We start from the raw sequence: 26,482 nt of genomic DNA, 5'->3' as shown, positions 1-26,482 counted from the left end.
CAGAAAGCTGTGGGGGAGAGGTGTGGGGAGCACGGGGAGATGGGGTGCAGGGGAGGGGGATGTGTGGGGAGCACGGGGAGACGGGGTGCAGGGGAGGGGGATGTGTGGGGAGCACGGGGAGACGGGGTACAGGGGGAGGGGGAGGTGTGGGGAGCAGAGGGAGAGGGGATGCAGAAAGCTGTGGGGGAGAGGTGTGGGGAGCACGGGGTGCAGGGGGAGGGGGATGTGTGGGGAGCACGGGGAGACGGGGTGCAGGGGGGGGGTGTGGGGAGCAGAGCGAGAGGGGATGCAGAAAGCTGTGGGGGAGAAGTGTGGGGAGCAGAGAGAGGGGGGTGCAGCAGGCTGCGGGGGAGGGATGGCGGGGTGGAGCGCGGGCCGTAGCAGGCGGGGCCGGGACCGGGTCTCAGGTCTGGCCCCCGCCCCACGTGTTCACCCCCGGGAGCGAAGTTGGCCCCGCCCCGGAGTTACCTGTCGCGGGAGCGCTACGCGGAGTGACGTCACGGTGCCACCTGGGGGCGGGGCCGCGGCTGCAGGGAGCGGCGCCGGGCCGGGGAGGCTGCAGTAGCCGCCGGAAGCGAGCGGGAGCTGAGCATGGGGCCCGGGCTGGGGCTGCGGCTCCTGCTGTTGCTGGTGCCCGCGGGGCTGGGGGCTGCTGCGCCCTCCGCCATGCCCCGGACAGCGAGACCCTTCCCGGGTAAGGGCGGGCGGTGCCGGCTGGGGGGCCCCACCTCCCCCGGCTGGGCCGAGGGTCCCCATTTCCCTGCCCCCGACCCCCGTCTCCCCGTGGCCCGGATAGCGAGACCCTTCCCGGGAAAGGGCGGGGGGGATCTCCCATCTCACCGGGTCCCGGCTGAGGGGGGGCCATCTCTCCGGCCCCCATCTCCCCATGTCCCAGCTGGGGGTCCCTATCTCCCCGTGGCCCGGACAGCGAGACCCTTCCCGGGTAAGGGCGGGCGGTGCCGGCTGGGGGGCCCATCTCCCCCGGCTGGGCCGAGGGTCCCCATTTCCCTGCCCCCGACCCCCGTCTCCCCGTGGCCCGGACAGCGAGACCCTTCCCGGGAAAGGGCGGGGGGGGGAATCTCCCTAGGCTGCGGCGGGGGTCCCCCATCTCACCGGGTCCCGGCTGGGGGCCCATTTCCCTTAGGAGCGGGGGAACCCCCTTCTCACCCATCTCCCCGAGCCCTGGCTGGGGGGTCCCCATTGTCCCGCGCCCCGGACAGCGAGATCTTTCTCGCGTAAGGGCGGGCGGTGCCGGCTTGGAGGGGGGGGGCATTTCCCGGCCCCCCATCTCCCCGTGCCCCGGCTGGGGTCCCATCTCCCCGTGCTCCGGACAGCGAGACCCTTCCCGGGTAAGGGCGGGCGGTGCCAGCTGGGCCCCGCCCCCCATCTCCCACGGCTTGGGGGCCCACAGCTTCCCGGGGGGGGCATTTTCCCGCCCCCCATCTCCCCGGGCCGGGGGAAGGGGTCCTATCGCCCTGGCGCGCCGGGTGCTGCTGCCCGACCCCGAGGAGCCTGCCGGTCGCCCGGGCGTGGCTGTCTCTTGCGGGGGGGCTGAGCCTGGCTGCAGGGGCGCACCTGGCGGGCAGCCCCGGGCCCTGCGGGCAGGGACCGAGTAGTGGTTCCCGCCCGCCGGCAGGTCCCCAGCCTCGCCCATCAGCCCTGGGCACTCGCTGGATGATGTCACCAGCAATGCAGAGCCCCCAGCCTGCGGGTTGGCTCCTGGCATCCGCCGGGCCGGTTTCACTAAGATGCGGCAAGCGCTGCTCTGAGCTGGGTCCCCTGCCTCCGGCCGGGCACGCTGTGCTGTGCTGCTTGCTGTGGGGCTGCCTAGGGTCCTGGCTCCCCTCCCATAGCTGATCAGGTTGTATCCCGGTGAGCTGCGCATGTCACCCTGTATCATCTATGGTAGTGGCGCTCAACCTTTCCAGACTACTGTACCCCTTTCAGAAGTTTGATTTGTCTTGCATATCCCCAAGTTTCACCTCACTTAATAACTACTCGCTTGCAGAATGAGGCATAAAAATACAAAAATGTCACAGCCCACTGTTAGTGAAAACTTGCTGACTTTCTTATTTTTACCATATCATTATAAAATAAAGCAATTGAAGTACGTTTGTATTCACATTGTAGTGTATAGAGCAGTATAAAAAACTCATTGAATGAAATTTTAGTTTGTACTGACGTTGCTAGTGCTTTTTATGTAACCTGCTGTAAAACTAGGCAAATCTCTAGATGAGTTGATGTATTCCCTGGAAGACCTCTGTGTACCCCTGGTTGAGAACCACTGACCTACAGGTTCCTCAGAGGCTGAAATAAATGCACATCTGTTGCTGCTGGTCTCTTAGCCCTTGTGTTTGCTAGGAAAAAGGGTGTGTTCTTACTTTGCTACCTAATGTGTCTGCCAATAGAGACAAGGCAGTTGTAGCTTTAACATGAGTAATTAGCAGATCAATGAAGTTCTGGTTCTCCCATAGTCTTTATGTTAACCTTCTAACACGTGTGAAAGGGTGCAATCTGCCTTGGCTTCCATAGGAAGTTACTATGTATTAAGTGACACAAACAGAAACACACTTTTCTATCCCAATCACAGGAGTATATCTTCGGTAGGAAATGTATTTGGAGACTTCTGTTTGTCCATATAAATGCATTGCGTTAATGGAAGTAAATAAGCTACACTGATTGGCTTGTTATCATCGCCATTTCCTGTAGCTTTCATTATATCATCTTAACTCTCTCTTCTATCCATGTGATCTACATTACCTCTGCAATCTAAGTAGCATGCCCTTCAGAAGAGTGATCTTGTCAGAACCTGTTATGTTTGTAGAGGGCCTGGCGCAGCAGGGCTGGGGCTCCATAAGCTCCAGCCATACATATTTTACTACTGATGTGTGGAAATGATTTCTGAGCTGAACAGTTTCACGTGTGTAGCAGTGATGGGATATGGCTCCCCTTTTATAGCAGTCCTTTGTCCATGGCTTAAATTGACAGTATTTGGTCCTGCCGTGAGGGCAGGGGACTGGACTCGATGACCTCTTGAGGTCCCTTCCAGTCCTAGAGTCTATGAATCTATGATTAACTTATTGCATGTTTAGTATCAGGTTATATAATTATTGTAGAAATACCAGCCCTGCAGTAAGACTCAGGGACCAGGATCTACTTAAGCTGCTTCCTCACTTGCCTGCTGCTGGTTTTAGAATATTGATTTTTTTTTTTTTTTTTTTTGCACAAAGCCCATTGTTTGCTTGGCCCCATTCTTTCTGATAAATATCTGTGCAAAGTGATTTATACTTCTAGAGGGAGGGTTGTAAATGCATTAGCTAGCTGAAGGTGAAAGCGTGTAGCTGAATCAGACTCTGTGAAATGGAAATGGTGGTAGAGGTAATGGCTTTTATTGGGCATATACAGGAGTTCAGATACAAAAGTAAGGAACTCCAGGCCAGGGTGCAAATCCAGTTGTGTCAAATGTTTCCTGATTGTTACTGATTAGATTGAGTGGAGAATAAAGTGTCCTACGTTGCTTCATTGTAGCTCTAGCTAATTTTGTAAATATTTGAAATGAGAAAATATGGTTACATGGGAAGATTTACTTACAGGAATGCCTGTGTGTCTGAAGGCACTGAGGCCATGTCTACATCTAAAATTTTGCAGCGCTGGTTGTTACAGCTGTATTAGTACAGCTGTATAGGGCCAGCGCTGCAGAGTGGCCACACTTACAGCAACCAGCGCTGCAAGTGGTGTTAGATGTGGCCACACTGCAGCGCTGTTGGGCGGCTTCAAGGGGGGTTCCGGGACGAGAGAGCAAACCGGGAAAGGAAACCAGCTTCCCCGCGGTTTGCTCTCTCGGTCCCGGAGCCAGCCAGCAAACCGCAGGGAAGGAGACCTGCTTGCTCGGGGTTCCGGGACCGAGAGAGCAAACCGGGAACGCCGCGGTTTGCTCTCTCGGTCCCGGAGCCACCCAGCAAACCGCAGGGAAGGAGACCTGCTTGCTCGGGGTTCCGGGACCGAGAGAGCAAACCGGGAACGCCGCGGTTTGCTCTCTCGGTCCCGGAGCCACCCAGCAAACCGCAGGGAAGGAGACCTGCTTGCTCGGGGTTCCGGGACCGAGAGAGCAAACCGGGAACCGGTTTGCTGGGTGGCTCCGGGACCGAGAGAGCAAACCGCGGCGTTCCCGGTTTGCTCTCTCGGTCCCGGAACCCCGAGCAAGCAGGTCTCCTTCCCTGCGGTTTGCTGGGTGGCTCCGGGACCGAGAGAGCAAACCGGGAAAGGAAACCAGCTTGATTACCAGAGGCTTCCTCCTTCCACGGAGGTCAAGAAAAGCGCTGGTAACTGTCTACATTGGATTACCAGCGCTGGATCACCAGCGCTGGATCCTCTACACCCGAGACAAAACGGGAGTACGGCCAGCGCTGCAAACAGGGAGTTGCAGCGCTGGTGGTGCCCTGCAGATGTGTACACCTTCAAAGTTGCAGCGCTGTAACTCCCTCACCAGCGCTGCAACTTTCTGATGTAGACAAGCCCTGAGCCAAGGAAGTTGAAATCCCACCTTTTAAAACTCCCTTTTAAATGCTGCTTCTGCATGGAGGCGAGCAAGAATAAATGCACATAAAATGGCATTTTTGTCTTCTATGGGGAGGAGCTGATGTGGGTGTGCTGGCTAAAAGTATTGCCTCTGTCTCCAGCAAGACTAAAGGCTCGGGCCAATGTGCTAAGGCAGTGGCATAGGCACCGGCTTTCTAATTTCCCTAGGGTGCCCAACCCTCTGTCCCAGGCCCTTCCCCCACTTCACCCTTTCCCTCAAGGCCCCACTCCTGCCCTGCCTCTTTCTGCCCCTTCCCCGAGCACGCCCCATGCCCACTCATCCCCCCACCCCAGTGCCTCCTGCACGCCATTGAACAGCTGATCTGCGTCGGGCAGGAGGCACTGGAGGGAAGGGGGGGAAGAGCTGATCAGCAGGGCCGCTGGTGGGTGCTGAGCACCCACTATCTTTTTTCCGTGATGCTCCAGCCCCAGAGTACCCATGGAGGTGACACCTATCGGCAATGGAATGGGAAAAGCAATCTTTGGCATCCTTGCTTCCCCTTAAATGCATCTCAGTAACAACTTGTAACTAGAAAAGCAAACCAGTCCTGTACATTTGTGTGGTTAGAATGTGTTCCACAGGATAGCCTCTCTTCGAGGCTCCATCTAGCGCCTACAGAACGTTCTGGCGCATCCAGAAAGGAAATTGCAGAAAACTTGCTGTTGACTGAAGTGCCCAATCATCAGCTCACTCTATTAAGGCAGGGTCCCCTCCTTGTGAACTGATGCATAAGTAGCATCTGCTACCCCTGTGAGGATGGATCAGAGTTAAATCATTCTGATTTGTCGCCTCACTGGTGGCTGAGGTTGTAACCCTTAACTAAACGCTGCTGCTCTCATCCAGCACTGCCTGAACTTGTCAGCATGCTTTCCCCCAGACTAGCCGTAAGGTGTTGAGCTGGAAATCTCTCCATGAGATCCGAGACAAGTAACATAAGAAGGTAGATCTGGCAAGGACCTCTTGGGTCATTGAGTCCAGTACCCTGCTGTCACAGGCAACCCCATCAGATTGCGCTGTTCATAAATTTATCAAGCTCCATCTTAAAAGGAGTTGGGTTGTTTGCCCCAACGCGCCCTATTGGGAAGCAGTTCCAGAACCTCCCTTCTCTGATGGTAAGAAACCATCTCCAAATGTTCATCCTAAATTTACTCTTGCGCCAACACTGTCCTTCGGCTTCAATAGCTCTTCTCCCTCCCTTGTGTTTACCTCTTGATGTATTTATAGAGAGCAATCGGATCCCCCTCACAGCCTTCATTTTGCTTGGCTGAACAAGTCAAGTGTTTTTAGTCTCTCCTTATAGGATAGGTTCTTCATTACTCTTGTCACTGGAGAGCAAAACAGCCTCAGACTGGGGTTCTGTGCACTAGGTGGAGTGGGGGACCCCTTCTGAGTCTGGTACTGACTGCCGGCCCCGGAGGGTTGGGAGGGAGCAGGTAGATTGACATCTCAGTTGTTTTCCAGTCTCAGCTTTAGTTTTTTGTTTTTTGTTTTTTTTTGAAAAAAGCTTTAGCTGTTATGAAAGAAACCTTCAAAACATGAATCAAATGAAACTGATATAACAACATCCTCCTGAGTCTGCAGAGAGCCTGAAACAGTAGTTTATAAGTGTGAGCTGCCCCAAACTGGCCTTTTCCTTCTTTCAGTTCCGCTTTGCATTGGGGCTGGTCTCTGTTGAACTTTAATTTTTAACACTGCTGGGGTGGATGTTTACTAGGGAAATGGTGTATTCTTACTGTGTCAGTGAACACGTGGTAACTAACAAGGTGTACAGTTCTAGTGAAGACAAGGCCGTTTGTAGTTTCACATTTTAGCAGGTTGAAGTTATGGCTGTGGGAGCGCTAGAGTTTACCATGGCTACCTTGCATGTTAAAACTCCAGCTGTCTTGTCTTCACTGGGACTTTGCCATGTGTTGGCTAACACAAGATAAGAGTGCACCTTCGTGTCTAGTGACAACAAGACTGATGTGTCAGCAGAATGCTGTACAGACTCTCTTCAGATTATTGTAGTTCTCACGCTGTCCCTGCTTACCTGGCCTCTGGCCAAGATCTAACCATTCTTAAACGCTGTCCTGGACTAGCTCTCAGTAGCTTACTCTCCTGACCACCTTGCCTCTCCCTGTCCTCCCTTTAATTTCTCCTCATGGGACTTGATCTCCTTAGGGCCTGCTCCTGCTCCCATTAAAGTAAGTAGGAACTTTCTTAGATATTAAGACAGCCCTTGTGTTTTTCTCTTCTCTTATAACTCGGCTCTGCCATTCCTGGAGTCTGCAGGTCATCCGTAGTCCTTTGTGTGCTGCAATCTTTGTCCTGGGCGGAGGGGGAGGTCCTGGGTTGCTTTCAGTCCTTGTTAGTGAGGAGGAGTGGCTTTCAGAGAAAGCAAAGTTCACACCGGGACCCCAAAACATGGCTTTGGTGCCTTCTGCTTTCTGCTGGAAACGAGTTGCCTTGCAAGAATGCTCTGAACTCCTCATGCTCGTTCTGTCAGTAGCTGCACTCACTGGTAACATTGCCATCTCAGACAGGCCCTGTACACTCTGGTTGTGCCGGTCTCTGCAGTGTGCTCCCTTCCCTCTCACTATCTCCTTTCTTAATCACTGTGGACAACACGCCCATCCTGCCTATTACTCAGGCTCATAGCTTGGGTATCACCTTTGACCTGGGCCCCTCTCTAGGTCCTCAGACCCATGCTAGGTCTACAACTTGCAGGTTCTTTCTGCATAATGTTTCCTATGATATGGCCTCTCCGATCCATTCATGCAGCTAAAGCTCTCATCCAGGCTCCCTCTGTTCTCTTGTGCTCCTCCTCCTTGTTATCCATCTCTCTACTCTGGCCTGAGATTGTAAACTCTTTGGGGCAGTGACCCTTTCTCTTTGTTCTGCATTTGTACAGTGCCTAGCACAGTGGGGCCTTGGCCCAGAACTAGGGCCTCTAGGTGCTGTGGTAATGCAAATAACCTATCTCCACTGGAAGCAAAGTCACACTGGTTTTCCTGGGGCTGAATTGATAATGAATAACCTGATTGGGCCCAGCCCTTGTCTCTTTCTGTTAGTCAATACAAAGGAATGACATTCTGAACAAAGATTTTGAGGCATTCGAGGTGTTGCAGGGACTGAGCTGTATAGTGGCAGGGGAAGGTGTGGGCTCAAGACTGAGGGGAGTGGCTGGGAGGATGGGGAAGGGAAAGAGTTGACAGCTCCTCCGCTCCAGAGTAAGGTGACCAGATAGCAAGTGTGAAAAATTGGGGTGGGTGTGGGTAATAGGATCCTATATAAGACAAAACCCCTAATATTTGGGTATCTGGTCACCCTCTTCCAGGGTAAGGGGAGTCCTGCTCTGAGCAGCTGGCTGGGGGCTGCATATCTGTCTGTCTGCATTCCAGGCTAAACTTTCAAATGGAATCAACCTTTCCCTGTTTTGAGGGGGCTTCCCTTCCAAGTTAGTTGGGAGCTGCATTAAAGCCAGTATGACTTACTGCGTTGAGCAGTCCTCCCAGGAATGCATGGCTCTGTGTCCTGGGGCTGGCAGCTCTGCTTTGAAGAGTCTAGGATGCTTGGCAGAACCCAGGTATCAGGTTTCACACCCCCATCTCCTGCACCAGAACATGGTGGAGAGTCTATGATTGGTTTGAGAACCCGGCCTCTGGTGAAGGGCATGTGCAGGTCTTGCCTCTCAGAATCCTGTTCTCAAATCTGCACAGATCATAGCAAAGGAAAGGTCCTTCCTTGCCCTGCAAAGTCAACGTGAAGTGAGCGGACCCATTGGTTGGGTGGAGGTGGTGACTGTTACCTGGCTGAGTCTAGCTAACCTCTCCTTATCTGCAGCATGAAAAGGGTGTGAGAAAGGGAGGGTGTGGGTGGCACTTCATAGTGTTCCCTCTTTAATCTCCTGCTGTCTGACTTGGCCAGCAATACACCTGCCGAGGAGAGATTACAGTATGTGCAGTGTCTTGCATGCAAGCAGCCTCTTTCCGGCAGCAGCAGATGTGCTTTCATTGGCTGACCAAAACTTCATTTGGCATCAGTGGAGGGCGCTGGTGTTCAGGTGGGGCTCTACACAGCCCCATCCTCTGCCCTCCTCATGCTAGGTTCATAGCTTTCAAGTCCAGAAGGGGCTGTTACAATAATTTAGTCTGAGCTGTATAACACAGGCCAGAGAAACACACCAGCGGTTCTAGCATCCAGCCCATGACTTCTAGTTGAGCTAAAGTCTCCTTTAGAAAGAGACCTCTAAGATTGATTTTAAAGACCTTACGGGGCAGAGAATCCACCACAACCGAAAGTAACTTGTTCCAATGGTAATTGCCCTCACTGGTGAAAAGGTGTATTTCTAGTCTAAATTTGTCCAGCTTCAGCTCCAGTCATTGGATTTTATTTCTGCTTTTTTTATGTTAGATTAGAGAGCCGTCTGTTCTGGGAGAAAAGGCTCTCGTGAGCAGAGCTTGGCACGCTCTGCAGGAAAGCTGATGGTGGTAATGGTTCGGTGGAAGCTGGGCATGTGGGAGCCCTGTCAGTTGGGCCCATAGAAGGGAGAGGGCATATCTTTCCTTGTCCTTCATGGGGGTGGGTGGTGGTGGAGATGAAGTGAATTGAGTGGGCATTGCTGACTAGAGCTGCCAGGGCCCCTTTTCAACTAGGCATTCCAGTCGAAAACTGAACACCTGGCAACCCTAGCATAGATACAGTGTCTGTTTCAGAGTTAATTTGTGCCTGGGGCAGCCCATTCCTGTAAGCTATTATCCCACATTGGCTGCACACTCGGGTGGGTGTGGCTGCATTGGTTACACTTGGGATTTATTTTCTGTCTTCACAACCCATAAGAGTTTGTATTCTGTACCTGGGTTCTGCAACTGTAGCTCATACAGTGCAATAGCATTAGCCAGCTCCCGCCTCTGAGATGTCCCTGCACTGAATGCACTCGGGCACACAGCTAAAAAGCGCATTCTCAAATTTCAAAATTCCTAAAATTGTTTCTTTACACAAAGCTGCAAACTAGGTGAGTTACACCGTAAACGTGAACGGTGGGAACCCCAGGGGGATGAGGCTGTGTAGCCAGGGGAGAGAGGCTGCTACTGCTGTGTATGAGGCTTGGTTGGAGGGGTTCGTCCCATGTATCTGGTCCCTGGAGTATCCCTGTAGTGCTGTGTATATGACTAAGCTAGCGCTCTGCATCCATCTAGGTCACTTACTGGGTCTGGATTAGGTCTCCAGGGTTTTATGCTTTGGAGATTTGGAGCTGTGAAACAGCTGGAGCAACGGCTGCTAATCCCTAATCCCTGCCGCTCAGGCCGTGTCTCATCTCTGCAGTGCCACTGGTGTGCAGGCGGCCCAGCTCCTGCCTGCTGAGCCACTGTCTGAAAATAAACCTTCCTGGTCTGACCTCTGCTCTGAGTGGCAACAGGTTCTCTGGGGAGCCCCAGCCAGGCACAGGAGAACCTCTGTTAAATGAGAAGTGGAACAATGGAAGTGGTCTCCTGTTGTGATCTGCCAAACTATAGCAAAAACAGTGAGGAGTTCGGTGCTACCTTAAAGATCTGGAGAGCAGGTCTGCTGATGGAGGTCTCTAGGGGGAAGTGGGAATGAGGGGAGGTTTAGGGCTGGTTCTGGCCCCAGAAAGAGACATTCAGAGGGAAGTAAAACACAGGTTGCCTGTAACCTGCTGGGGGCAGGCCTCGGACTGGGCTGTTGTGTGGTGCACTGGCACAGCTCAGACTGTTTGCTTATCCTATAGAAGCTCAGCATTCATGTTTCTGAAAGAGGAAGGGTTGGTCTGTCAGTTCTACTTTCGCTATTGCTAAAGCTACGATATACTCACAGGTGCTGTTAGTAAAAGTCACGGGCAAGAAACAAAAAGTCACTAAATCTTGGGTGCTGGGGGCGGTGCTCCAGTGGTCGCGGGTGCTCTGGGAGTGGGAAGGGGGAACCTGGGGCCCAGGTGCTGCTGCTCGGAGGGGAAATGGGGGGGGCGCATGACGCGGGGCCCCACTGCTGCGAAGGGGGTGTGTGTGTGGTATCCTGGCCCTGCTGCTCCTGCTCCAAGCGGGATGCGTGACCTGGAGCTGTGCTGCACCTGCTTCTGCTGTGAGTTGGGGGTGGGTGATCCGGGGGGGCACTGCTGCTGCTCCTCTCACATCACTGCAGCACCTAGGACTAACTGTCTGGGGGACAGCTGCAGCCACTGCAGAAGTTACAAAGGTCCCAGAAAATCATAAAATTTGTGACCTCTGTATCAGAGGTGTAGCTGTGTTAGTCTGGATCTGTAAAAGCAGCAAAGAATCCTGTGGCACCTTATAGACTAACAGACATATTGGAGCATGAGCTTTCATGGGTGAATACCCACTTCGTCAGATGCATGTAGTGGAAATTTCCAGAGGCAGGTATATATATGCAAGCAAGAATCATGGTAGAGATAACGAAGTTAATTCAATCAGGGAAGATGAGGCCCTCTTCTAGCAGTTGAGGTATGAAAACCAGGGAGGAAAAACTGCTTTTGTGACCTCTGTGAAAGACTCGCAGTCTTAGCTATTGCTGGGAGGAAATCGGTACCTCACACTATGCAGCTGGGTGTGAACACGGTTATGCTGGTGGAAAACTCATCAGATGAGGCTCTGCTGGTGTAAACATCTTTAAACTCTCATAACTGCATCTGTTCAAGGGACTACCCAGTGGTTCTCAAACTGTGGGTTGGGACCATAAAGTAGGTCGCGACCTTGTTTTAACAGGGTTGCCAGGACTGGCTTAGACTTGCCGAAGCTTGAGGGTGGCAGGGCTCAGGTTACAGACTCCTTGCCTGGGACAGAAATCCTTGGGCTTCAGCACAGGGCTTCCTCGCCTGGGGCAGTGGGACTTGGCTTTGGCTTTGGCCCCTACCTGGGGTGGTGGGGTGTACCATGCTGTGTGGCCTGGCCTGAGGGCTTTGCTGTGGGCCTGGCCCTGTGGAAGATAGTGAGAGAGGCAAGCTTTCGAGCCACACAGAGCTCTTCCTCAGGTCTGGAAAACATACTCAGAGTGCAACAGCTAAATACAAGGTGGAGCAGATCATTTAGCATAGGTAGTTAGTGCATTTCAAGGGACCATTCACATGTAGTGGCCTGTTCACACCCTTCTAGTCATGGAGAGGAAGGCAACTGGGGGAGGTTGTTGCAATAAGTCAGAAATCAGGGTCAATGTTCAGTCCGTGATTTTTAGCGTCTAGCAAAGTAATGAATGTAAGTGCCCAGGCTCATCTTTTGAAAGTGTTGTACAGGCTTCCTTTGAGAAGGCCTGAGAGGTCAGATACAGAATGATCGCTTTGTGATCTAGGGATTACAGAAAGGGATCTAGGGGTTATAGTAGACCACAAGCTAAATATGAGTCAACAGTGTGATGTTGTTGCAAAAAAAGCAAATGTGATTCTGGGATGCATTAACAGGTGTGTTGTGAGCAAGACACAAGAAGTCATTCTTCCGCTCTACTCTGCGCTGGTTAGGCCTCAAATGGAGTATTGTGTCCAGTTCTGGGTGACACATGTCAGGAAAGATATGGAGAAATTGGAGAGGGTCCAGAGAAGAGCAACAAGAATGATTAAAGGTCTAGAGAACATAACCTGGGAAGGAAGGCTGAAAGAATTGGGTGTGTTTAGTTTGGAAAAGAGAAGACTGAGGAGGGACATGATATCAGTTTTCAGGTATCTAAAAGGGTGTCATCAGGAGGAGGGAGAAAACTTGTTCACCTTAGCCTCTAAGGATAGAACAAGAAGCCATGGGCTTAAACTGCAGCAAGGGAGGTATAGGTTGGACATTAGGAAAAAGTTTCGTAACTGTCAGGGTGGTTAAACACTGGAATAAATTGCCTAGGGAGGTTGTGGAATCTCCATCTCTGGAGATATTTAAGAGTAGGTTAGATAAATGTCTATCAGAGATGGTCTAGACAGTATTTGGTCCTGCCATGAGGGCAGGGGACTGGACTCGATGACCTCTCAAGGTCCTTTCCAGTCCTAGAATCTATGAATCTATGAAAAAGTGTTCACTTGGTTTGCTAAGCAATGCCAGTGCCTCTCAGCCATCTCCTTGGCTGGGGCCCAGCCCCAGATTGGCCCACAAATGGTTCACTTAAGCCATGGGATCTGCTATGAGGCTGGCTCTCCTCTGCTCCCCCTCCTGTACACTGACATTGGGGTCTGGAAACTGTTCCAGGGGTTAGTTCTCAGTGCGCAGAACTGTTGATTTTGTACACAGCGGTGGGGCCTTCCTCTGCAAACAAGGTGAAAGAAAAGTGAGTGAATCTGAGTGTGGGCAGAGTTGCTGGGCCCATTGCAGAGATAGAGCAGGCTCTTTCCCCGTGGTTGCGTGAGATGTCTCCTGCTGCTGTCTGAGCACTGAGGGTATGTCTACACTACGGGATTATTCCCATTTTACATAAACCGGTTTTATAAAACAGATTGTATAAAGTTGAATGCACGTGGCCACACTAAGCACATTAATTCGGCGGTGTGCGTCCATGGTCCAAGGCTAGCGTCGATTTCCGGAGCGTTGCACTGTGGGTAGCTATTCCGTAGCTATCCCATAGTTCCCGCAGTCTCCCCCGCCCCTTAGAATTCTGGGTTGAGAGCCCAGTGGCAAAAATCATTGTCGCGAGTGGTTCTGGGTAAAGGTCGTCATTCCTTCCTTCCTCCGGGAAAGCAATGGCAGACAATCATTTCGCTCCCTTTTTCCCTGGATTGCACTGGCAGACGCCATAGCACGGCAACCATGGAGCCTGTTCAGCTTTTTTTTTACAGTCACTGTATGTGTACTGGATGCCGCGGACAGAGGCGATACTCCAGCATTCATTTGCTTTTGCATGATAGCAGAGACGGTTATCAGTCGTTCTGTACCGTCTGCTGCCGGTGTAAATTGGCAATGAGATGACGGTTATCTGTCCTTCTGTACTGTCTGCTGCTATCATGGGTGCCCCTGGCTGAGATCGGCCGGGGGCGCAAAGGCAAAACTGGGAATGACTCGCTGAGTCAATCCCTGCTTTATGGTTTCTAAAAATAGAGTCAGTCCTGCCTAGAATATGGGGCAAGTGTATTAGAGAAGCAGTGTATCAGAGAGCACAGCTGCTCCGTGTCAGATCCCACAGAAATGATGAGCTACATGCCATTCACGGGGGGTACCCCTGCAACAACCCCACCCATTGCCTCCCTCCTCCCCCAACCCTCCTGGGCTACCGTGGCAGTGTGCCCCCCATTTGTGTCATGAAGTAATAAAGAATGCAGGAATAAGAAACAGTGACTTGTTAGTGACATAAAATGAGGGGGAGGCGGCCTCCCGGTGCTATGACAGTCCAGGCAGGATATTAAGCGGTGTGGGGGAGAGAAGCCCATCATCTCGCTGCTATGATAGTCCAGGCAGGACAGAATCTTTTCTTTACACAGGAAAGGGAGGGGGCTGATGGAGCTCAGCCCCCAGTTGCTATGATGAGGACGGTTACCAGCTATTCTGTACCATCTACTGGGAATGACCAAGAATCATTCCTATTTTCACCCAGGCGCCCCGGCCAGCCTCACCTGAAGCCAGCCAGGAGCACTCACGGGTTGATAACAAGGACGGCTACCAGTCCTACTGCACCGTCTGCCACCGGGCAGGGGAGAGGAGTGGATACTGCTCTTCACTGCTGCAACATCGCATCTAGCAGCAGCATTCAGTAGACATAGGATGACATTGAAAGAAGTCAAGAAACGATTTCTTTCCCTTTTCTTTCATATGGGGAGGGGGGGAGTAAATTGACGAGCTATTCCCTGAACCACGCCGGACAATGTGTTTGAACCTACAGGCATTGGGAGCTCAGCCAAGAATGCAAATACTTTTTGGAGACTGCTGGGGATTGTGGGATAGCTGGAGTCCTCAATACCCCCTCCCTCCCTCCATGAGCGTCCATTTGAGTCTCTGGCTTCCCGTTACGCTTGTCACGCAGCACTGTGTAGCCTGTAGATTTTTTTTCAAACGCTTTGGCATTTCGTCTTCTGTAACAGAGCTTTGATAGAACAGATTTGTTTCCCCATACAGCGATCAGATCCAGTATCTCCTGTACGGTCCATGCTGGAGCTCTTTTGGATTTGGGACTGCATTGCCACCCGTGCTGATCAGAGCTCCACGCTGGGCAAACAGGAAATGAAAATCAAAATTTCGCGGGGCTTTCCTGTTTACCTGGCCACTGCATCCGAGTTCAGATTGCTGTTCAGAGCAGTCACAGTGGTGCACTGTGGGATACCGCCTGGAGGCCAATACTGTCGATTTGCGGCCACGCTAACCCTAATCCGATACGCTAATACTGATTTTAGCGCCACTTCTCTCGTCGGGGAGGAGTACAGAAACCTATTTAAAGAGCCCTTTATATCGATATAAAGGGCCTCGTACTGTGGACGGGTACAGCGTTAAATCGGTTTAAGGCTGCTAAAATCGGTTTAAACGCTTAGTGTAGACCAGGCCTGAGAGTGATTCTCCCACTCCAGCGAGGCAGAGGGTGTGTGTGCATGGGACTCAGACCTGCTGACCTGACACTATGTTGGGCCTCAGACCCTCTGCTATGGTGAGATCTCCATCCATTCTGGCTTGTGTGGGACAGTGGAAAAGCAATGTCCCATTGGACATGTTCTAATGCCGATGTGGAAATGTCAGAACAAAGATCCTTCCTGGAGTTGATGATGGAACAAATGGGACGAAAGGGTGGCTGATGTCCTGATCTGATCTTAAAAACCTGTTCAGCAAAGGCAGGGGAGATGGACAATTGGGAAGCAAGGAACACCTTGAATATGTATCACTTTCCCTGGCATTGCATGCATAATCCCATTGCTGTAGCTGTTTCTGGATTCCCTATGCACAGGCCTGGGGTAGCAGGACACGGGAACTGAGAACAGTCCCTGTGTCCAGGTCTCCCTGCACTCTTCTCTAGGTCTCTCCATCTCAGAGGGCTCCCAGCCTGGAGATTGGGGGTGGAGGTCTCCCTCTCTTCCCGCTTGTATCCTGCATTCTGCTTTGGGCTCCTCAGACTGTATGGAGCTCCAAGAAGAGCCACAGAAATGACCGGAGGCTCATAGACTCATAGACTCTAGGACTGGAAGGGACCTCGAGAGGTCATCGAGTCCAGTCCCCTGCCCTCATGGCAGGACCAAATACTGTCTAGACCATCCCTGATAGACATTTATCTAACCTACTCTTAAATATCTCCAGAGATGGAGATTCCACAACTTCCCTAGGCAATCTATTCCAGTGTTTAACTACCCTGACAGTTAGGAACTTTTTCCTAATGTCCAACCTAAATCTCCCTTGCTGCAGTTTAAGTCCATTGCTTCTTGTTCTAATCAGGGAGGCTAAGGTGAACAAGTTTTCTCCCTCCTCCTGATGACACCCTTTTAGATACCTGAAAACTGCTATCATGTCCCCTCTCAGTCTTCTCTTTTCCAAACTAAACAAACCCAATTCCTTCAGCCTTCCTTCATAGGTCATGTTCTCAAGACCTTTCATCATTCTTGTTGCTCTTCTCTGGACCCTCTCCAGTTTCTCCACATCTTTCTTGAAATGCGGTGCCCAGAACTGGACACAATACTCCATTTGAGGCCTAACCAGCGCAGAGTAAAGCGGAAGAATGACTTCTCGTGTCTTGTTTACAACACACCTGTTAATGCATCCCAGAATCACGTTTGCTTTTTTTGCAACAGTATCACACTGTTGACTCATATTAAGCTTGTGGTCTACTATGACCCCTAGATCTTTCTGCCATACTCCTTCCTAGACAGTCTCTTCCCATTCTGTATGTGTGAAACTGATTGTTCCTTCCTAGGTGGAGCACTTTGCATTTATCTTTATTGAACTTCATCCTGTTTACCTCAGACCATTTCTCCAATTTGTCCAGATCATTTTGAATTTTGACCCTGTCCTCCAGAGCAGTTGCAATCCCTCCCAGTTTGGTATCGTCCGCAAACTTAATAAGCATACTTTCTATGCCAACATCTAAATCGTTGATGAAGATATTGAGCAGAACCGGTCCCAAAACAGACCCCTGCGGAACCCCACTTGTTATACCTTTCCAGCAGGATTGGGAGCCATTAACAACTACTCTCTGAGTACGGTTATCCAGCCAGTTATGCACTCACCTTATAGTAGCCCCATCTAAATTGTACTTTCCTAGCTTATCTATAAGAATATCATGCGAGACCATATCAAATGCCTTACTAAAGTCTAGGTATATCACATCCACCGCTTCTCCCCTATCCACAAGGCTCGTTATCCTATCAAAGAATGCTATCAGATTAGTTTGACACGATTTGTTCTTTACAAATCCATGCTGGCTATTCCCTATCACCTTACCACCTTCCAAGTGTTTGCAGATGATTTCTTTGATTACCTGCTCCATTATCTTCCCTGGCACAGAAGTTAAACTAACTGGTCTGTAGTTTCCTGGGTTGTTTTTATTTCCCTTTTTATAGATGGGCACTATATTTGCCCCCTTCCAGTCTTCTGGAATCTCCCCCGTCTCCCATGATTTCCCAAAGATAATAGCTAGAGGCTCAGATACCTCTTCTATTAACTCCTTGAGTATTCTAGGATGCATTTCATCAGGCCCTGGTGACTTGCAGGCATCTAATTTTTCTAAGTGATTTTTTACTTGCTCTTTTTTTATTTTATCTTCTAAACCTACCCTCTTCCCGTAAGCATTCACTATACTAGACATTCCTTCAGACTTCTCAGTGAAGACCGAAACAAAGAAGTCATTAAGCATCTCTGCCATTTCCAAGTCTCCCGTTACTGTTTCCCCCTCCTCATTGAGCAGTGGACCTACCCTGTCCTTAGTCTTCCTCTTGCTTCTAATGTATTGATAAAAAGTCTTCTTGTTTCCCTTTATTCCCATAGCTAGTTTGAGTTCATTCTGTGCCTTTGCTTTTCTAATCTTGCCTCTGCATTCCTGTGTTATTTGCCTATATTCATCCTTCGTGATCTGACCTAGTTTCCATTTTTTATATGACGCCTTTTTATTTTGTAGGTCATGCAAGATCTCAAGGGTAAACCAAGGTGGTCTTTTGCCACATTTTCTATCTTTCCTAACCATCGGAATAACTTACTTTTGGGCCCTTAATAGTGTCCCTCTGAAAAACTGCCAACTTTCCTCAGTTGTTTTTCCCCTCAGTCTTAATTCCTATGGGACCTTGCCTATCAGCTCTCTGAGCTTACCAAAATCCGCCTTCCTGAAATCCATTGTCTCTATTCTGCTGTACTCCCTTCTACCCTTCCTTAGAATTGCAAATTCTATGATTTCATGATCACTTTCACCCAAGCTTCCTTCTACTTTCAAATTCTCAACAAGTTCCTCCCTATTTGTTAAAATCAAGTCTAGAACAGCTTCCCCCCTAGTAGCTTTTTCAACTTTCTGAAATAAAAAGTTGTCTGCTATGCAGTCCAGGAACTTATTGGATAGTCTGTGCCCCGCGGTGTTATTTTCCCAACATATATCTGGATAGTTGAAGTCCCCCATCACCACCAAATCTTGGGCTTTGGATGATTTTGTTAGTTGTTTGAAAAAGGCCTCATCCACCTCTTCCACCTGATTAGGTGGCCTGTAGTAGACTCCCAGCACGACATCACCCGTGTTTTTTACCCCTTTTAGCCTAACCCAGAGACTCTCCACACTTCCGTCTCCTATGTCCATCTCCACCTCAGTCCAAGTGTGTACATTTTTAATATATACGGCAACACCTCCTCCCTTTTTCCCCTGTCTATCCTTCCTGAGCAAACTATACCGATCCACACCAACATTCCAGTCGTGTGTATTATCCCACCAAGTTTCAGTAATGCCAATAATGTCATAGTTGTATTTATTTATTAGCACTTCCAGTTCCTCCTGCTTATTACCCATACTTCTTGCATTTGTATATAGGCATCTAAGATACTGGTTTGATCTTGCCTCCCAGCTTTGCCCTGACCCTCCTTCCTCTCTGCCATTATAGCCCGTGCTCCCTCCTGTTTCCAACCCATCTCCCAGGTCTTGTTCCCCACTCGAAGGAAAGATTTATAGATCTTGGCTAAGCAATGGATGGAGTGGGGAAGAATCTCTCTCTTCATGTGCCACAAACTCCCCCGTACAACCTCCCATCTGGCCATCTGCCCTGCTCCCTGTTTTAGCTGGCTCACAGGTGTTCCTTTTCTGCCTTGCTATCAAGGAAGGGGAGAGATTGCCACAGGACTGGTCATGGGGCATCAGGTCAGACTGGTGACTCCTAGCGATGGATGCAGGCTGGGTGCCTGTGCTGAGAATGTCCGCTCCATCAGCTCCTGTTGATCACTGGATTGTGTGGCAGAGGGTGACCTTTGGCTCTGTTTCTTTCTGTCCAGGAGGGGCACTAGAGGCAGCCTGAAGTGATTGCTCGTTTCCACTGAGGGCACTCATGGGGCTTCCTCCATCTTGTCCCCAGTCCAGTTCACTGCAAGTGTCAATGAAAAGGCATAGGCTGCTGCTGTCTCATCGTCTCCTGTTCACTGCTGGGGGATGGAGGGGACCTCGGCTGGGTGTCTGAGCCTGAGGCATGGGTAATAGGAGCTGGGTGAGACTCTGTCCGGAGCAGACAGGTGTCCACCATTCTCCTCTCGCTCTTGCTGGATCCCCAGCTGCCCTGCTGGTGGCTGGAACAGCACTTCCCCTTGTCTGCACAGAGAGCTGAGGTCTCTTCTCCCCTAAAATCTGTTGGGAAGCTGGAGCTGGTGACCTGCATGCTGAGCAGTGCTGTGTGCACAAACACCTTGCACCCATGTGCTGGCAGCTGCCCTGGTGGCACGTGTGAACCTGTTTCTACCACGTGATGCTGCTGCTCTTGTGGTTAGTGGACAGAGGCTGGGACTGGAATGGGAGAAAAGGGGTGCTGACAAGTTGTTCTCTGTGGGATCCCTTGGCTCTGGAGTTTGATTCCAACTCCTCTGCTGCCCCCAGTCAGCAATAGCCTGGACTGACTGATCTTAGGGTGTGCTGCCTGTGGCTTGCACCTTGGCTGTGACTGGAATAGCTGTAGTTACATGGGGGAGGGGAGGTTGCTGGCTGGTTGTGTGTTTAAACCTTCAGTCAAAGCCTCGCCTGAGGGAGACGCTTTGTATTTGTCTGTAAGATCCATGTCTAGTTGGCAGCCGGTTTCAGGCGGAGTGCCCCAAGGGTCGGTCCTGGGGCCGGTTTTGTTCAATATTGTCATTAATGATCTGGAGGATGGCGTGGACTGCACTCTGAGCAAGTTTGCAGCTGACACTAAATTGGGAGGAGTGATAGATATGCTGGAGGATAGGGATAGGACACAGACGGACCTAGACAAATGAGCCAAAAGAAACCTGATGAAGTTCAACAAGGACAAGAGCAGAGTCCTGCACTTAGGACGTAAGAATCCCATTCACTGTTACAGACTAGGGACCGAATGGCAAGGCAGCAGTTCTGCAGAAAAGAACCTAGGGGTTACAGTGAACGGGAAGCTGGATATTAGTCGACAGTGTGCCCTTGTTGCCAAGAAGGCTAATGGCATTTTGGGCTGTATAAGTAGGGGCATTGCCAGAAGATCGAGGAATGTGATCATTCCCCTCTATTGGACATTTTGGTGAGGCCTCATCTGGAGTACTGTGTCCAGTTTTGGACCCCATATGACAAGAAGGATGTGGAAAAATTGGAAAGAGTCCAGCAGAGGGCAACAAAAATGATTAGGGGTTGGAGCACATGATTTACGAGGAGAGGCTGAGGGAACTGGGATTGTTTAGTCTGCAGAAGAGAATAGTGAGGAGGAATTTGATAGCTGCTTTCAACTACCTGAAAGGGGGTTCCAAAGAAGATGGCTCTAGACTGTTCTCAGTGGTACCAGATGACAGAACAAGGAGTAATGGTCTCAAGTTGCAGTGGGGGAGGTTTAGGTTGGATATTAGGAAAAACATTTTCACTAGGAGGGTGGTGAAGCTCTGGAATGGGTTCCCTAGGGAGGTGGTGGGATCTCCTTCCTTAGAGGTTTTTAAGGTCAGGCTTGACAAAGCCCTGGCTGGGATGCTTTGGTGGGGGATTGATCCTGCTTTGAGCAGGGGGTTGGACTAGATACCTCCTGAGGTCCCTTCCAACCCTGATATTCTATGATTCCGTGATTCTCTGAACAGCTGGGTGTCACAAATGCTGCCTCTGGTGGGAAGGGGAAGATCGGAAGATCCAAGAGATAGAGCTACACTAGCAAAGAGAAAGTGAAGCTGAACAATGGGAACTTTCTAATTGGCAAGATTTACCCACGGGAAGCGGAGGTGCTCTGGGGCTGTGTGGAGCTGTCTGGTGCACACAGGATGCATGCTGAGAAAACTGCCTCCTTTTGGTTTTCATGGTTGCAGATGTGGCACAGCATAGGAGGGAAATGGCCCTCCATCGGAAATCCCGAGCTCATGGTGCTGCCGAGGAAGAGAAGCTGGTCTCTTGGTTTCAGTGGAATAATCAGAGGGCATCTAATTCCCCCCACTCCCCCAGCACATGGCATCCACTCCAATGGAAATCCTGCATCAGGGAGGAGAGTCCGAGGGTTTTCCAAGTTACAGTAGCTCTTGACAGGTTTCAGAGTAGCAGCCGTGTTAGTCCATATGTGTAAAAAGAACAGGAGTCCTTGTGGCACCTCAGAGACTTACAAATTTATTTGAGCATAAGCTTTCGTGGGCTACAGTCCACTTCATCAGATGCATAGAATGGAACATATAGAAGAGTATATATATATACACATACAGAGAAGAAGCCATACCAGTTCTAAGAGGCTAATTAATTAAGATGACCTGTTAGCAGGAAAAAAAACTTCTTATAGTGATACAGACGGTTGATAAGTGGTGTAAGGATAGTTATATGGAAAAAGATTCAAGTAGTGTAATGACTCAGCCATTCCCAGTCTCTATTCAAGCCAGAGTTAATGGTAGCAGTGACTCCATCCTGGGGTGCTGAAGCCCAGAGTGGAGTGAGAATAGTGTGCTTTACTTCCCCCTCTCCCTCGGGGTGGCTTCTCTCAGTCAGACACAGAGTGCAAAGTAACCATGCAGGCTCCAGCCCGGATTCTGCTGCTGGCCGAGGGTCCTGGAGACTGGGTCACAGCAGGAGCATACAGCAAGGACGGGGAAGTGGGGGAGAAAAGTCCCTCTTGTACCTGGCCAGCCTCAGGAAGGCATGGGGGACTTGCTCTGAAAAGGAGTGCTGTCCTGGTTGCACAAAGGAATTGACTTGTTTCTGCCTGCAGGTCCTGGCCTGGCAGAGCCTTGGTTTGACTACTAGTGTGGAAGGAGCAGAAGTACTTCATCCTGTCCCAGGAAGGGCACTTAGCCTCTCAGTTCTGCCAGTCACGGGTGCACATTCCCTGGGTCTGAGCCATGCTGGCACTTCCTGCTCGTGCCCTGTCCCGCTGGCTGCAGTGACCCAAGAGCATCAGTACCAGCCTCGGTGCAGAGTCCACAGTGGCTGTGAGTTCTACACTTAGATTTTACCAGCCAGTTAGCAATTGTAAACTCCCCAGGCACTTAACAGCCTATCCACAGAGTCACAGATGGTCCCCTTGGGTGCTCCAACCTGTCTTTCCACCAAAGTGCGTGTGTCTGTGATAGGTGGTCCCTTGCACCATGAGTTACAGCAATATTCAGGTTGCTCCAGATCCCAAAGCACCAGTCCCTTAACAGAGATCGATTGTCTCAAACCAAAGACAACGCTTGTAGTTTATTACAGGATTGGCTGCAAGAAGATTTATTAAAAAGGAAATGAGTTATTTACAGTGTTAAATCAGGTGAGCGTGCATGCACACACAAATGAGTTACAAGCTTACCTTTCAAAAGGTAATATGGGCTTCTATAATAAGCAGGATCTATGTGTTCTTTAGGGCTAACCCAGGCTGAACAGCTGGAGATCCCTTGTTTATTTCTAGGAAACCTGGCCCCTCTGAGTCCAAGCAGCACAGAGATATAGTTTCTTCTTGTCAGGAGTTTTTATCCCCTTTCTTCCTTCCATTCTGAGCTGCTAACTTGGTTGAGGGGGGGAATCTGCTTTCATGACTCATCTTCAAGGGGGAGAACAACAAATGTCTTTTGTCCTCTTTGGCATCCCACAATAGTCTGTCTGGCAATGAACCTTCCCTATTGGGCAGGATGTTACATCTTCTGCTGGAGATGAGCACTTCATACCAGTTCGTGTGTCTGGTGAGTTACACAGTCATGGAGGCTCAGTACAACTGCTCAGCTATTACCATACAGCATGGGATGCCGATGCTGAGAGTAAGATTAATGCCAGCAGCAGCTCGCCAGCATCCCATAAGGTCTAAACATGTTCTTAGAATCCTAACGCCTTTTTTAACAATAGTAGTGCACGGGTGAGCCAGGCTGATTCCAGCCATGTATCTGTCAATGCCCTAGTGAGGCACAGGGACTTTGGCATGAGCTGGCACTTGGGTGGCCAGCATCATGTGTTCCATCCCTGGTAACCTTAGCCCTGCTGAGATGTGTTGTGGATACTGATGAGAGTTTACATCCACAGTGCATCTCAGCTGGGTTGGTGCTTCTGTGGCTTCTTCCCACTTCTCCCTTCCCAGGTACAGATTAGCACGACCCAGGGCATCAGTCAGGAGATCATCTTGCCATCTGAGCTTATGGGTGGAGCTCTGACCAGTGAGTGTGGAGCTGGCAGTGCTGCCCCACAGCAGAATAAAACAGGAAGACAAAGAGGCAGATCTGACTTTTCTGAGCACCAGCTTTGCTGTCTGCACAGAACTGTCTTGCCCTGTTGGATGCTGGCAGGACCGTTGCCAGCGGTGTCCCAAATTGAATGAGAATTATGTGCTAACCCTGCTGGAGGCATGTGAGGTGAGAGCCCAAGAGAAGAGGGATGATTGTGTACGGGGCTAGGCCCATTAGCAGTGTGAGGGGACTTGTTCTGGGGCAGCTTGTTATGTGCATGGGCTGAGGCCTTGGCAGAGGGTCAGGCTGTAATGGGGAGGGTGCCTGGGACACTTCTTGGGGTTACCCAAGCTGTCCTGCGTGAATCAGTACAACCTCCTTACAGCATGAGAGCGCCTCATGTGCTCACTGGGGAAAGCCTCCCCCCCATCTGCTGCTCTGGGCTTCCCACTTCTGCTTTTTCGCCTTGCAGGTGAGCAATTTACACCCCCTTTGTTACTGTCAAGTGCCCAGGCCCTTGTCTTTTGGACACCTGCAGCATACACAGATCTGCTGTCTCTGTGGAAACAGTGCACCCCCCGGGGGGCCCCCCACTCACCACTCTCCTTCGCACAAGGCTCTACAGTAAAGCCAAACCGATGTTTGTTTCACTGACCCTGAGACTGCGATTCAGATAAAAGCAAGTCCAATGTGCATTTCTCAAATGCGGTCACCAGCAGATTTTTTTGTGGCCGCAGCAGTCTCAAAGCATGGGTGGAGATTGTGGGGCCAAAGCAGCGGCACCTCCCTGCAGCACCCAGCTGTTCTCCTGATGAGCTGTTTCCAAGGGCAGTGAGATGGACAGCCTTCGTGTTTGCGCTGGTGCCACCAGTGGGGATGGGTGTGCTGTATTGCGCGGCCTTCTGGGGGCTCCGGGCAGTGCCTCTGGAGACACCTGGGGCCAGTGTGCGCGGAGCCAGAGGTGGCACTTGTCAATGGAGGCAACTGCAGTGTTCAGTCACTGGGGCACCTCCTCCGCTCCTGCCTGGCCAGGGCACAGGGAGCCTGGGACTCCCCTGGCAGCCAGTAAGTTCCTGACCCACCTTCCCCGGGTGGGCTCTCACTGAAGGGCTGCGGGAGGCAGGGACAGAGAGACAGATTTGTCAGAGAAGTCACCAGCAAGAGTTGCTGGCTACACTCTAAGGCCACCAAAAATTTGTTGTGAGAACCCTTTTCTCTAGCATAGATTTATTAACAAGTTACTCTAATAAGATATTGCTCTCCCCCACTCACACTGCGGTGTGTGGCTGACAGTGGCTGCACAAATGAGTCTGTCCTGGAGGGCCTCCGTTTGCGTGTGAGTTGGTGGCTGTGCTTGAATTTCTTCCCTGCGGTGACAAATTACAGTGTCAGTCACAACTCGCTGAAGTCACAGCAGCCCAGCACTGTGGCATTTAATTTCAAAAGGGGGAACTATGCAAAAATGAGGGGGTTAGTTAAACAGAAGTTAAAAGGTACAGTGACTAAAGTGAAATCCCTGCAAGCTGCATGGGCGCTTTTTAAAGACACCATAATAGAGCCCAACTTCAATGTATACCCCAAATTAAGAAACACAGAGGGTCCCATATGAGGAAAGATTAAAGAGGCTAGGATTCTTCAGCTTGGAAAAGAGGAGACTAAGGTGGGATATGATAGAGGTCTATAAAATCATAAGTGATGTGAAGAAAGTGGATAAGGAAAAGTTATTTACTTATTCCCATAATACAAGAACATGGGGTCACCAAATGAAATTAATAGGCAGCAGGTTTAAAACAAATAAAAGGAAGTTCTTCTTAAATGTATACCACAAATTAAGAAACATAGTAAAAGAACTAAAAAAGAGCCACCGTGGCTTAACGACCATGTAAAAGAAGCAGTGAGAGATAAAAAGACTTCCTTTAAAAAAGTGGAAGTCAAATCCTACTGAGGCAAATAGAAAGGAGCATAAACACTGCCAGCTTAAGTGCAAGAGTGTAATAAGAAAAGCCAAAGAGGAGTTTGAAGAACGGCTAGCCAAAAACTCCAAAGGTAATAACAAAATGTTTTTTAAGTACATCAGAAGCAGGAAGCCTGCTAATCAACCAGTGGGGCCCCTTGACGATCAAGATACAAAAGGAGGACTTAAAGACGATAAAGTCATTGCGGAGAAACTAAATGAATTCTTTGCTTCAGTCTTCACGGCTGAGGATGTTAGGGAGATTCCCAAACCTGAGCTGGCTTTTGTAGGTGACAAATCTGAGGAACTGTCACAGATTGAAGTGTCACTAGAGGAGATTTTGGAATTTAATTGATAAACTCAATATTAACAAGTCACTGGGACCAGATGGCATTCACTCAAGAGTTGAAAGAAGTCAAATGTGAAGTTGCAGGACTATTAACGAAGGTTTGTAACCTGTCCTTTAAATCGGTTTCAGTACCCAATGACTGGAAGTTAGCTAATGTAATACCAATATTTAAAAAGGGCTCTAGAGGTAATGCCAGCAATTACAGACCAGTAAGTCTAACGTCAGTACCTGGCAAATTAGTCGAAACAATAGTTAGGAATAAAATTGTCAGACACATAGAAAAACATGAACTGTTGAGCAATAGTCAACATGATTTCTGTAAAGGGAAATTGTGTCTTACTAATCTATTAGAGTTCTTTGAAAGGGTCAACAAACGTGGACAAGGGGGATCCAGTGGACATAGTGTACTTAGATTTCCAGAAAGCCGTTGACAAGATTCCCTCACCAGAAGCTGTTACGTAAATTAAGCTGTCATGGGATAAAAGGGAAGGTCCTTTCATGGATTGAGAACTGGTTAAAAGACAGGGAACAAAGGGTAGGAATTAATGGTAAATTCTCAGAATGGAGAGGGGTAACTAGTGGTGTTCCCCAAGGGTCAGTCCTATTCAATTTATTCATAAATGATCTGGAGAAAGGGGTAAACAGTGAGGTGGCAAAGTTGCAGATGATACTAAACTGCTCAAGATAGTTAAGACCAAAGCAGACTGTGAAGAACTTCAGAAAGATCTCACAAAGCTAAATGATTGGGCAACAAAATGGCAAATGAAATTTCATGTGGATAAATGTAAAGTAATGCACATTGGAAAAAATAACCCCAACTATACATACAATATGATGGGGGCTAATTTAGCTACAACAAGTCAGTAAAAAGATCTTGGAGTCATCGTGGATAGTTCTCTGAAGATGTCCATGCAGTGTGCAGAGGCAGTCAAAAAAGCAAACAAGATGTTAGG

At 50.0% G+C, this 26,482-nt stretch overlaps 1 protein-coding gene across 2 annotated transcripts in view; it reads left to right on the top strand.

The window, feature by feature from the left end:
• Positions 1-586: 586 nt before the first annotated feature.
• Positions 587-26,482, top strand: part of SEMA4F (ssemaphorin 4F) — a 180,725-nt gene continuing 154,829 nt past the window's right edge. Inside the window, exon 1 of one of the 2 annotated variants that reach the window (XM_030547104.1) lies at positions 587-694. In XM_030547104.1, coding sequence (XP_030402964.1) covers positions 592-694 — 103 coding nt within the window. In that variant the 5' untranslated portion in view covers positions 587-591. Of the gene's footprint in view, positions 695-1,333; positions 1,350-26,482 lie in introns of those variants that run through there. The other variant, XM_030547105.1, reaches the window with a different exon arrangement.

Source organism: Gopherus evgoodei, unplaced genomic scaffold (assembly GCF_007399415.2).
Source record: "Gopherus evgoodei ecotype Sinaloan lineage unplaced genomic scaffold, rGopEvg1_v1.p scaffold_52_arrow_ctg1, whole genome shotgun sequence".
Taxonomy (NCBI): domain Eukaryota; kingdom Metazoa; phylum Chordata; order Testudines; family Testudinidae; genus Gopherus; species Gopherus evgoodei.
This window is presented reverse-complemented; position numbering and strand designations above follow the sequence as displayed.